Source organism: Microtus pennsylvanicus, chromosome 13 (genome assembly GCF_037038515.1).
Source record: "Microtus pennsylvanicus isolate mMicPen1 chromosome 13, mMicPen1.hap1, whole genome shotgun sequence".
NCBI classification, from domain to species: domain Eukaryota; kingdom Metazoa; phylum Chordata; class Mammalia; order Rodentia; family Cricetidae; genus Microtus; species Microtus pennsylvanicus.
In genome coordinates, this window is record NC_134591.1 from 71,504,721 (window position 1) to 71,517,756 (window position 13,036).

Here is a 13,036-nt window from a genome sequence, read left to right on the forward strand (position 1 = left end):
GGAAAATAGACCGGGAATGACGAATCAGTGCACCCTGAGGTGAAGTCATCCATCAGAGAGACGGCCGGGGATCAGGGAGGCCCAGGGATTCTGCAGCTTCCAGAATTGGAAGGGACACATAGCTGAGGCCATCACAGCCCAGTGTGGAAGCTGGCACACCCCATGCACACTGCGGTGACCTATAGAAGCCAAGCTACCTCTTTCCTCTCTCAGGGGAAACCTGTCACGGGCCCTGTCACTGTGACACTGTGAGAGTTCCGTTAGCGTACCAAGCTCTGCTTACATCACCACCACCATCACACCAGGCTACCACAGAGCAATCCTCCCCTGACAAATGGGGAAACTGAGGCTTGATGGGAGTGGATTGCTTCTCTCATACTGGCCATAAAGCCCACTCTGCTTTGGCTGTGTGCCGAGCGCCTCATAGGCTGACCTAGGACTTCCAGCTGTTGCTCAGTGGGCACCAACAGCAGACTCCTAGGCATTTTCCCCTCTTTAGGTCCCTGGCAAGTCCCCTCTGTCCAGGCTACCATGCCCTCAGGCAGCTTCTATGCCTACTGCTTCCTGGTCTCCATAGTTCTCCAGGCTACTGGGGATCCAATCCCTGCACCAACAGCCCTGAGGGGGCCCCTCCCCTGGGTCCCCTATGTCACCTTGAGCACTCACAGATCCTGCAGGCGGTGCCCCTGAAGCCCCAGCCCATTCCTTGTCTATCGAAAGCTCCCACCCCACCCAGTGGCTCACACTCACACTCCCCACCCCCTCCGCAGACCACCTGATCCATGCCACCTGCTCTGAATTGCACTTAACATTTTTCTTTAACTCCCCTTGTTATTTACTTAGATCAAGCCACTTTAAAGAAAGAGAGAGCGAGAATTTAAATCATGGTCCCAAATGGCAAGCCAACACCAGTTGCTTTAAATAGACCAAGAAACCAATGACAAAGAGAGCCAGACTGGCATGTGAGGCATCTTGCTCCCTCTCTCTTATGGAAGGCTGGCAGCCCCAGTGATGGAACTCTGCCTTTGACAGGGCCCTGCTATGTAGCCTAGGCTCGCCTGGTACCTGCTATGTAGCTCAGGCTAGCCTCCAGCTCATTATTTTTTGCTGAACAGGGAGGCTAGCAGGTGGGGGCAGAGATTTCAAGATGGGTGGCATCCCCTGAGGACAGTCGAAAAAAGAAAAGACACAAGAACACCCACCCCCACCCCACTCGTCATGGCAACACCTTTCTCCATCTTAAAGGAATATGGCACAGACCAACCTGCCTGTGGGACCTGCTGAAGTAGACATGTCCCATCAGTCACCAGCCCCCATGCCAAGAGGCTTGTGTGGTCACTGGGACTGAACCTTGTTGACTCAGTCTAAGGAACACTGAGAAACTTTGCTTAGTGTTTATCTTTTTATGCGGGTGTACGTGAGAGTTTGTATGTGTGTGTACATGTATGTTTGCATGTATGTGTTTATGTGTGTGTATATCTGCATGGATGTATTTACTCATGTGTATTTGTGTATGTATATACGTGTGTGCATTTATGTGTGTCCAGGTGTACTCCCACCCCATGTAGGTGTATGTAGAGGTCCGAGGCTGATGCTGGACCTCAGTCTTTCTTCAGTTGCATCTCCACAGGTCCTCACAGATCCTGGCGGACCTCCTTTGTCTAGACTGTCAGGTCGTCAAGCTCCCCGGACCCACCTGTCTCTGTCCTTCCTCCTCCGAGCCCTGGGGTTATGGGTGTGCACCATGCCTGGATTTTTCAGGGGTTCTGGGGATCCCACAGAAAGCACTTTACCCACCAAGCCATCTCCCTGGCCCCACAGCCATGACAGTCAACAGCTGTGGCCCTGGACTCTAAGTCCCATGAAGGCCAGAACTAGTTCATTCATCCTTCGGATTTCTAGAACCCAATATGGTCCCTGGTCCAGGGACCATGCAATCTTCACCTGCTGTACAAAAGAGCAGAGGAAAGGAGGATGGAGGGAAAAGGGGGGAGGACCTTGCTGGGTCCTGCGCCAAGAAGCCACGCCCTACAGCCCTGGCTATCCTGGAAGCCACTAACCCTGCCCACCCAGACAGTACCAGCCTCAGGAGCCTCCACACCTCCTTGCCTCTGCCTTATCCCACCTCAAGCTCCTCAGTCAGGCAGCAGGTCCCAGACCCCCACCCTCATCCCCGGCCATACACACCGCTTCCCCTCCCAGCAAGCAGCGACCCACTTCTCGGCAGCAGAAGTGAACAAAGAGGTCTTTGTGAAGTGGCCATCATGGTCGCCCCCACAGTGTTCCTTCCACCCCTGCCTGAGACAGTAGGTGCCCCGTGACAATTAGCAGCTGTTCACCTGCTCCCTGGAGCCAGGCACCTGGCCTTTGGCTATCATACACCTTGAATTTCTGCTTGATGAAATACCAGCCAGGCTGAATCAGGCAACGAACCATGAGTGCCAACTACAAACGCGGTTCCCAGTCCCCTGCCTACCCCCAGCCTGGCCTTTGTGCCCCAGAGTCTCTGCACTGCCCATCCAACCCAGAAAAATGTCAGGGCAGTCCCAATGGACACCTTCCTTTCGGGTGGGATGTGAGCGAGCCGGAAGGAAGGGACGGAACTGGCGAGATAATAGGAGAGCCCACAAGTAGTGACAAACAAGGCCATCGGGGAGCCTCTGCAGTAACAGAAACAAAAGGGCAAAGGGGAATGAATGCTTGGTAAAGGAACCCAGCGGCTCAGCTGCCCCACTCCCTGGCGGCCCTGTGATTTATGAGGCTGGGGACGGCCCCCACCCCCTGGACTGCTGCCAAGTCTCCACCAGGCACTAGAAGACCCCAGAAATCTTCTCACTGGGCGGTTCAGGGATGGGAAGCTGGAACACGTCCCCTGCATTACTCCATACATGCTTAGGAAAGAGTCCTTCTCATCCCTTGCTTCTAGATGTGTCTTAGTAACAGGGAGGACAAGCTAGATCAGGCGCACAAGCCTGAGATCTGGATTGCTAAGAGACTGAGGCAGGAGGATTATGCAAGTTCAAAGCCAGCATGGTCAATTTACCGAACCCCAGTATCAAAAATAAGAGTGCTGGGCGGTGGTGGTGGTGCACGCTTTCAATCCCAGCACTTGGGAGGCAGAGGCAGGAGGATCTCTGTGAGTTTGAGTCTAACCTGGTCTACAAGTTCCAGGACAAACAGGGCTACATAGAGGGATTCCATCTAAAAAACAACAACAAAGTTTAAAAAAAACAAAAGCCGTCTGTGTTGTGGCTCGGAAGGTCACTGTGCCTGTCACACACAAGGCCCCCAGTGCTGAAATAAGGAAACGAACAAACAGTTGAAGGAAGAGGAAGAGTCCGTGTCTCTCTTCTCTGACTCCAACACTCCGCTGTTCTAAGAGTTTGGAACTCTAAGGCTTTTTGCACTGTGTCAACCTGTCTGGGCCCTGGGCAGGGGTTCCACCCGCTCTCTGAGAGCCAGGAGCTGTTTATAATAGCCACAGCTCGTGCACCTGTTCTACACCAGCACCAAGGCTTCCTCGCCTCCCCTGGTAAGCCTATCCCAGCAGCCTTACATGACTTGTGCCTTTGGGGAAACCAAGGCCGGGAGCAGTGACTGCGTCCTCGAGCTCATAAACCGGACACATGTTGGAGACAAGACCTGACCGGGCAGGTGCCTGCTGAAGACTAGAAGTTTCTCCAGAAATAGTACCCTCTCCCATCAGTCTTAGCTGTGGTCCAGGCTGTGAAGTCCTGGAAGGCCCCACTCAGGACACAGGGAGCCATGAACAGTCCCCAAAGGGCAGCGTATCTTCCCAGAGGCTACCTCAGCCCTGGCAGCCCCGCAACCATTCATCACCCAGAGAAGTTCCAGAGAGCTCCCACTTACAGGGTCAAGCCCACTTTGGCTCCTTGGGTCCAAGAAGAGACCAAATCCTGGGCCTGAGTAGCAGCAACCTCTCCCTGCTATTCATCCACAGTCTGTCCAGGGCCAGTCTGGTCGCTGGCCACCCCTTTTGGCTCAGTGGTAGAATTTTGTTCTTCCATCTTCCTTGGACCCCTTCCTCACTATCAGGGGTATGCAACCTCTTGACAGTGAAAGACATTGTAATAAAACCACACACACACACATATACATACATACACACACATACACATATCCCATATACAAACCCACACATACATACACACACATACATACACACATATATACACACAAACAATACACATACACACACATACACTACACACACACACACACCTTAAGGTTTTAACTTAGCTTATGATGTTGTGTTTGTAGCAATTCAAAGCTGTGTGTGACTGTGACTCTGGGACTCTTTGAACTAAACAAAGGCTTACTGTGTCCCTGTCTACACAGCCTTCCTGGGCCAGCTCTCTCATCACCAGGCCCCATTTCTATCGCCTGTTTAATGATTCGCTTTCTCTGACGACTGTTTTTAAGCCGAGAGGTACTGTGTAGATAGGTGTCCACACACTGGGGATCTTTCATGAGGGTCACATTAGTTCTGAGGTGGCCGTTATTAGTGGATTCAAGGTCAGCCCGCAGTGGTGCCAAGCCAGGGATGGGCGAGTCCACGTAGCCTGCCAGAAATTTATGGAGCACAAACCCCAGGCCCCATTGCACCAGGAGTGTGTCATGGAAAATCTCCCTCCATCCCCCAGCCCTTGCTTTTTACTTATTTACATTTATTTATGTGAGACAGGGTCTCATGTAGCCCTCACTGGCCTCAAACTATACAACTATGAATGGCTTTGAGCTCTTGATTCTCCCATCTCTAGGATAAAGTTGCAGGCAGGTGTCACCATTCCTGGTGTGTGGCACCATTCCAGAGCCTTGTGTGTGGTAGGCCAGTGCTCTAACAATGGAGCCACACCCCCAGTCTCCTGCTCTTGCCCCTTAAAAGACAAAACAGCTAAGACTGAGGTGGGCAGGGACAAGTCCAGGTACACTATGCCAGGAAGTGGCCTTCTCTGACCCCAGTTCAAGTGAGGACTTGAACTCATGAGCACTGGGTACTGGGCCAGTAGGGATGAGAAGGAGGTAGACCCAGCAGGCCTAGGTGTCCTTCCCAGTGTTTTCTAGCAGGTTCTTCTGGAGCCCTTGTGGTGGCACTGACCCTTTCAGGGATATCAAAGTGCCCCCCCAGTCAGTTGCAAGTTAGTAACAGGAAGCCCTCGGAGCTGAGGAGGGCCAGGCAGAGAGAGGCCTGGAAGAGCTTCCCCTCACCCCCCTCACTGCAGGGTGGCCTTGGGACAGCCACAGAAGCTACCCAAGTCTCATAGCCTAGTCTGCAAAATGGAGAGGTTGTCTCACAAATAGGGTGTAACACAAACTGTGGGTACATCTGGTTGGTCTAGAGTCACTGTTCAACAAATACTTTCCATCCCCTTTCTTCTTCCTTTTCATCTCCAACATCTGGCGCCAGCCAAGGGCAGTGCCCTCCCCGCTCCTGGGGAGCAGACTGGCTCCGCCCGCCATCTTCTACTGTTGACTGGTCTGCCCAGACACCAGCCAGAGTGACCGTGTCCTGACGATGCACAGAGCTGGACAGGAGGCACACTCTCACACTTCCGCCAGTGGTGGACAGAGCAGCACCAGGAGACAAGCCAGGACCAGTGTCTGTCTGAGAGTTCAGGCACTGGAAAACATCATTCATTCATCCAGCGACCACTCTGATGACCTGCCAGTCTTCTGCAAGAGAGGCTTGTTCCAAGAGCGGAAGGCTTTCCCGGCCAGGCAGTTCTCTTATCTATCCAGACTAAATCTCACATGCTGTAAACCTCGTCATGTGCTTTCTGTAGAAGCAGGAAGCTGCCTACTGGCTCCTCTAAGCAGGGGCATATGAGTCTAAAGGTTAAAAGTGACTTATTGATCCAAATAGCCCAGTTCTGAGCATCACTATGTGTTAGGGGAAGACTCAATAATGAGCAGAAACAAACAAGGCCCCCATCTCACTCAGAAGAGATGACAAATGTGGGTCTCAGACGGCACTCAGTGGGGCTCTGGCCTCCAGGGAAAGGCAGAACATGGAGATGGGACCGGCCACCTCTTGCCAGTGGACCACATGGTCCTCCCAGTGTTACTGAGAGCCATATACAGGATCCAGGGCTGTTCTTTTCAGGAAGTTGATACCACCTCTAAAGGGTTCCAGTTTCCAGAGGGGCTGATGAGGAGACTGGGGAGATTCCCACCCAACACCTTCCTCTTGAGCTGAATGTGCTAAGAACACAGGGGACCCCCACCACTGGAACCCTCAGGATCTCAAATGCCTCCACACTGTAGCTGGCTCTGTCTCAGCTCTCTTCCTGAGAGGGAGGCCAGTCTCACCAACACCAGGCCCTGGGAAACAACAGAGGGTAGCTTCTTAGGGCTTCATTGGCAAGGGGAGCCGCCTAAGTGGTTCTCCACCTTCTTCCACAGAATTCTGGTTCTATCTGATGATCTTGTCCCAGGGAGGCCTGACCTGAGGGCCACACCTGCCTATAGCTGAGGCCAGTTCTTCCCTGAAGACACACGAATGTCAGAGGGAGCAGCTCTGGCTGGAGTCATGCAACCCGAAGACCTTGGCTCACTCGCTGCCATGTAGTTTGGAAATGCTTCTAAGTGAAACCCAGAGCAGATCTGTGTGGCCAGGAGGTGAGAGAGGCTGGCAGAGATGCCAGCACAGATTCCTTCCCGGGCTAAGACCCTGGGTTCCACAGTGACTACCTCCAGTCCCTCACCTTGCATCCAGGAGCTCCTTCTGAGGAGCCTTGACCAGCCAGCAGGCCCCGCTCTTGCCTCTGATCCACTGGGAACATTCAGTGGGGCCTGGCCACCCTGTTTGTACCTGAGACTTATTCCTAAGAATGGATACTCCTAGGGGTGACACCATACTCTCCACCGCCTGTGCTTCAAATGGAAGACCCGGTACCTCCAGCACAGACTCCAAGGGGCCACATCCGCCTTCAAGGACAACAGTGCAGCTGTGTGGGGACCGCTTCTGACCTGGCAGAAACTCCAAGCCTCCACTGATGAAAAGATTCTCAGCTTGTCTGTTGTTTTAAAGGGGGAGTGAGTAGGGGAGGGGAGGTAAAGGAGCTGGGGAGGGAAGGAAAGAAGGGAAGAGAGAGGGTACAAAACAGGAGGAAAAGGAGGGGAGGGGAGGGAAAAGAGTGGGAAAGGGAAGGGAAGAATTTAAAGGGAAGGGAGGGGGAGAGTAGGAAGAGGAGGGGAGGGAAAGAAAGAAAAAGTATAGGAATGAAAGGGAAGGTGGGGGAAAGGAAGATTGGGAAAGAAAAGAGAGAGGGTTTATCTCTTCAGGAACATGCCCCCCCCATGCACACACACATTGGGATGAGGTCATGTTTGTTGGTCCTTCTCTTTCTTTGCAGGTATACCCTGTCCCTGGCAGATGCCCACTGATTCTCTTAATGATGAGAGTGTCTACCAGTGACACGCCCTCTCCCATCTGTGCGGATGAACATACTGAATAATTCTCTTTCACCTTGAGTTTAGTGAAGGATAAAGTACTCAGACAGACCTGGGTCCCAGGAAAGTAGGGAGTATCAATCTCCCCCAGGTCAAAGAGCTCAGGCTGGGAGGCAGACAGCCCAGTGCTGGCCCCTGCTCACCCCTTACTGACTGGGTGACCTTGGCAAAGTCACTTAACTCCCCTGAACCTAGGTTTCCTCCTCTACAAAAATGGGACTAATTTTATGCCTCAGAGGGAGTATACAACTTAAAGGAAATATGAAAGAAAAAGCATGTGGCTGGAGCACTCACAGCCCCTTCCTCCACTAAGCAAAGGATCCACCTCTCATGGGGATGCAAGCCTCATTATGGCGGCTGCTCCCCTGCTTGGTCAGGTCCACAGCACCATACTGCACACAATATGCATGGGCTGAGTGTACAAATGAGTGTTTGCTGGGCTAGGGAATGTCAGAGGGACAGAAAGGAAAGAGAGGCTGCTGGTCACCCAGATCAAAAATTCTTAGGATCCTAAGAACCAGTGAGCAGAACCACTGGCCTCCCATCTCCTCATGACTGGCCTCTGCAGCTCAAGTCCTGGATGGCTACAAACCAGAATATTTCCCTAAACCCCATCACCTCCTCCCCTCTCTGCCAGGCTTGCCAGAGTAGAGCGAGATGCAAGTGTACGAGCGATTCATCTTCTGAGGAGCCAGGGGACCCAGGCAGAGAGGCATCCTTGAGAGTGTCGTCCCCCCACCCCCGACTACTTATCCCCCCGCCCCACGCAGCCTTGGCTGGCACACCCTGCCCACTGGAAATCTCTTCTGCCAGAAGGAACAGGGAAAAGAGAGTGTGGGGCAGGGCCAAGAGGGAGCTGGAAGGAGACATGCTTCTGTCTGTGATTAATCTTGAAGAGTGGAGCCTCAGTTTCCTAATCTGTAAAAATAGGTTTGTGAACCCATCTTGAGGCAGAAATGAGGACAGACCACTACAATGGAAGCTATTAAGGAGAAAAGTCGAAATCAAACCACCGCGGGTTCCAGCTAGGATATCTTCTAGCTAGGTAGGATAGCTAGAAGGGGTCTTGGATTGTCAAAATGCATACATATGCATACATACATACATACTGTGAGCAAAGACTGGTCTAAATCAAACTAGGTCAGCATAGAAGCATAGCATCCTTCCGGCTCAAGGCACTGGGATTTGGGGGCTAGAGGTGAAAGTCACAAAGTTCATTGAGCCCGGAAGTCAGAAGTTGTCCGGAGTCTACAAAACCCCCATTTATAGTAATTCAGTAACTCGACCTCCCAGAAAAATGTTCTTGAGTGTGGGAGGTGCGGTTTAGGAAGAAGCGGGACCACGGTGGCTGGATGGTGGATTCAGGTCCCATAGCTAGTCTCTGCCAGGCCCCCATTCAGTCCCCAGCAGAGGAGGGTGGTGTCCCCGGACAGCAGGGGGTGGGATGGGGGATAGCAGAAAGAGGACTATGTGTTAAGTCCGCATACCTGCTCACAGCACCGCAGCCCCTACAGTAATGAACATCGTGGAGCCAGCGCTCAGACCACACCTGATGACACCCAGCTGCCAAACTTGTAGAGCTGCCCAACCCCCAGCCCCGTGGACTCCAGCAGGCCAGGTCCCTTGGACCCTTTTAGCTCTAATTAGGTCTGCCCAGTGCCCACCGCTTTCAATGGAGAATGTTCCAGAGCTGAACCAGGCAAGCCCAGAGCCTCATTTCTCCCTCCACCTCCTCAGCCTGACGCACATTCTCTCTTTGGTGTGTGGCTTCCTTTTGCCCAGTTCAGGGTGCTTCAGGGAGTCCCTAGGAGATCTCGGAGCCCAGGAAAACAAGGCCTTCTTGGAAGAGCCTGGTGTTGGAGACCGGAGCACGGAGTGTTGCGAAGGGTATACAGGCACTTCTCCAACTCAGCCTTTTTGCTCTGCCACCACACTGATCGTACCCGTCCCGCGGTAATGACGGTCTTTGTCCTCCTCCGGGAGGGCCAGCGTGTTTCTGGGTGTGCTGCCTGGAATCTACCCTCCCATCTCTTCCCAGGCATCCTCCTGGCAGGTGTCTCCGCAAAGCTACACCAGGTGCACCGATAGTGGGCATCGAGACCGCCTGTAGGAAAGGCGCCCTCCACCGGCACAGCCCGCCGGTCACGCCTCGCGAGGACTCTCTTCGCGATCCCGCCTCTAAAGATGGCCTAGCCTAGAAAGGGAAAGTGTATCTTTATCCGGAAGATCTCAAGAAGAGGAGCCTCTGCTGCCCCGGGGTCCCTGCATTTAGCACAAAGTTTCGAATCCGAGAGATCTGGGTTTGCGGAGCTGAGAGGCGAAGTGTCCTCCCACCCGCGAGTCCTGGTTCCACGCGTTCACCCGGGTATCGGGAGTCAGCGCTCCCCGCAGCCAGTAGAGCTAGCGAGCCGATCTGAGGCTCAAGTGAGCTGGGATAGCTCTCCGCTGCCAAGCCAGAGCCAGGGCTCACAGCTCTGGTGCCAGCTCACAGGGTGGGGTCCTGACGCAGTCGGGGATCCCCACCCGGTTCTTCCAACCCCCTTCCCTGCTTCTTTTCACTATGCGCATCCCAGGCTGAGGGAAAGGGGTGCTTCCCGTCAGGTCCCCAACCCCCAATCCCGCTCCCTCCAGTGTCCAGGTGAGGGCTCCAGTGCCTTTTCCCACAAAGTCCTTCATGCCTTCACCACGGTGGCGCTGGGACCCGGACCCTCCCACATACCATCTTTCCTTCTAGAGGCATCCCAAAGGGGGAGCCCTCACTCCCAAAGTTACAGCGGGATGTGACACACTTCGGAAAATCTTTGCTCGTATTGAGGATAGGAGGTACAAAGTACCTTGGGGTCACACCAGCCCCTCTCCCGTTGCCTACAGGACCACCTTCCAAGACTCAAATCCTCCCATCAACAGACTAAGCCTCGCCAAAGACTGAGGGCGTTGAAGAGTGTAGGTTATTTTAGGGGCACCCCCCACGCAGGACAATCGCGAGCTCATAGGCCCTTCCCAGTATGGGGGACAAGGCCTGACCCATCACCATGGCCTGTATGGGACAGAGGCCAAGGCTGGGCTGGAGACAGTGGTTACTCTTCACATACTCTCTCCCACCTCCCGCGGGGAGCCCTACTCTGGTTGTGACTTGACTTGGGGAAGGGCCTCTGTCTCTTAGGCCCTCAGGAATCCCCACCCATGACTCTTGGTCGGCCCTGCCTCTGCCCTGCTGGCCAGGCATCTGTCCCTGTTTCCTGCTGGAAAGGTCGTCAGGTTTGGCTTCCACAGCATTTAAGACCCACCAGAGGGCAGTGCTGGGTAGGATGCCCCTCTTCCCAGGCAACCCCAACCCGGGCACCCGAGAACTGCCCAGCACTGCTGGCTCTGGGCAACCCTTTGAGCTCGAGTTCCCTTTCATTTGGTTCAGCCCAGTCCAGGGCCAAGTACATGCAGGACACACACACAGCTCAAGCCGAGCCGTTGGACTCCTCTCCAGCCGGAGATGTGACCAGAGTTCTCTGCACAGCCGAACCCCAAGCTCCCTCACGCAGCACCTGCTCCCAGACCACAAGCTTATAGGACCTGAAGTCCTGTACTGCCACGTGTAGGCAGGCACACTCACATCACAAATCACAGAAATACAGTCACCAGCTTATTACATAGCCCTCCAGGGGCCAGCGAGCACACCAGGGGTACACGTGAAATGCCACACCTCACAATCCTCCTCCTAACAGGCTCGCACATGCGGCGACACTCACTCACACACTTCATACCCACACGAAGGAGTTCACACCCCCAAATACTCAAGACTTTCTCTCCGACACCTCCCCGTAACTGATTTAGACTCTCCGACACCCCTCACAAACACAGACCCACACACCATCACACTGGCACATCTAAATGTACTCCCGTGCCCTCTCCACACATGACTGATTCTCGGACACTCACATACAGACGCAACAAAGACACACACACACACCCTGGCACAGACCCATGAAGGCTTTCTCCGAAAGACCCGTCTTCTCTTGTCAAGCTTTGCTGCACAAAAGCTCCTACTCCAGGACTGTGCCTGCTGCCCGAGACTCGCAGAGCCACCCGGGCCCGCGCCCTTCTCGGTCCCCGCGCGCGTCCCCTGGCCCCGGGCTCCCGCGGGCGCCCGCACACTCACCGCGCGCCAGGTCCAGGATCGCGGCTAGCAGCAGGCAGGCAGCGACGCATCGGAGGCTTGGAGCAGCTCGCATGGTGCCCAGGAGCTGACGGAGCTGGCCGGGGCGGCGGTGGCGGCGATCGTGGTGGCGGCTGTGGGTCCCCTCGCCATGGGCTCAGACGCGCTTGTGACCCGGGCCGCCGGCCGTGGCGGTAACGAGCAGCGCGGGGCTCCACGGGGACGTTCCCATGCTACCACGACCGGGCCGCCAGGCTTCCCGGGTCTGCTCTGGGCTGTATCGGGCTGCCCCGGCTTATTAAGGGATGCACCACCGGGTTGCTCTGGGCTGCACTAGGATGCTCCGGGCTGCACCAGATGTACTGACTGCACCGCCTGCGCAGGGCTGCTCTGCGATGCACGGACTGCTCCGGGCTGCACCGGACCTAGCTGGGGCGTGCAGCTGCTCCCGGCTGGTCGGTTGCGCGCGGCGCCCAAGGCGGCTGAAGTCGGATCCGTGGCTGCAGCGGCGGAGTTTGGAGCCTAAGCTCTGCCCGCACCGCTGCGCTCTGCCCCGCGCTCGCTCTTCTCGAGCCCCCTCCTCTTCCTCCTTCCCCGCCGCCCCGCCCCCAGCCCCCGCCCCCCCGTGCCACTCTCGCCGCTGTATTCTACAGACTTTTCTTTAATCCGTTCTGGGCTGTTCGGCTCTCGTCCGCTAAGCCGATTTATTGCAGAGAGGAGAACTCGCCCCCTCCCCCTCGGCTCCTACCCTATATACGCCCCCCCCCCCATCACATTACAAGTGCTTGCTTGTGAGCCACATCCACCTATACACACACACACACACACACACACACACATACACACACACCACGCTTTGCTCCACCCGAACCGCCCCCCCCCACCTCCACCTGACGGTGTCTCTAGACGCCCCCTTTCATGATCTAGATGGATGTAAGCACCCTCCCTCTAGGAGAGATGCCTCCCTCCCGAGACGGGAGGGAGGGGGTCTGTGGGTCCTCGGGGCTGGCTTTGACACCATGAATGTCCTCCTTAGAGGCTTCGGGGCTTCAGTGTTCCACAAATAAGGGATCCACCCCCGCACCCTGCGCAGCTGCATTCTGCATCCAGGCAGGACCCAGCAAGAGAGGTACGACTATCTTGGGGTCTACTGCCACGTGAAGAGGAACCAGGTGCTCTTAGTTCTTGCTGGGCGGGGAGTGAAGCTACACAAGGTACCAGAAGTTAGACTAACAAGGTCCAGAATGACCAGCAGGATCAGGGGGTGAATCTGGGCCCACAAACCAGGACTCGGGGCTCATTATACCGCGCTCTCCTGGGAAGTCCCAGCTCCCCTAGCTTTGCTAGGCGGCTGCATCCATTTGTTGCTCAGTTTACTCAGATGGGCAATGGGTACACTGCCAGTTCCACTGG

General features: G+C 55.0%; 1 protein-coding gene across 1 annotated transcript in view; it reads right to left on the reverse strand.

The window, feature by feature from the left end:
- Igsf21 (immunoglobin superfamily member 21) overlaps window positions 1-12,140 on the reverse strand; it is a 219,534-nt gene extending 207,394 nt beyond the window's left edge. Inside the window, exon 1 of the mRNA XM_075946054.1 lies at window positions 11,627-12,140. Within this exon, the coding sequence (XP_075802169.1) occupies window positions 11,627-11,699 (73 nt within the window). The 5' untranslated portion in view covers window positions 11,700-12,140. The remainder of the gene's footprint in view (window positions 1-11,626) is intronic.
- Window positions 12,141-13,036: the final 896 nt, after the last annotated feature.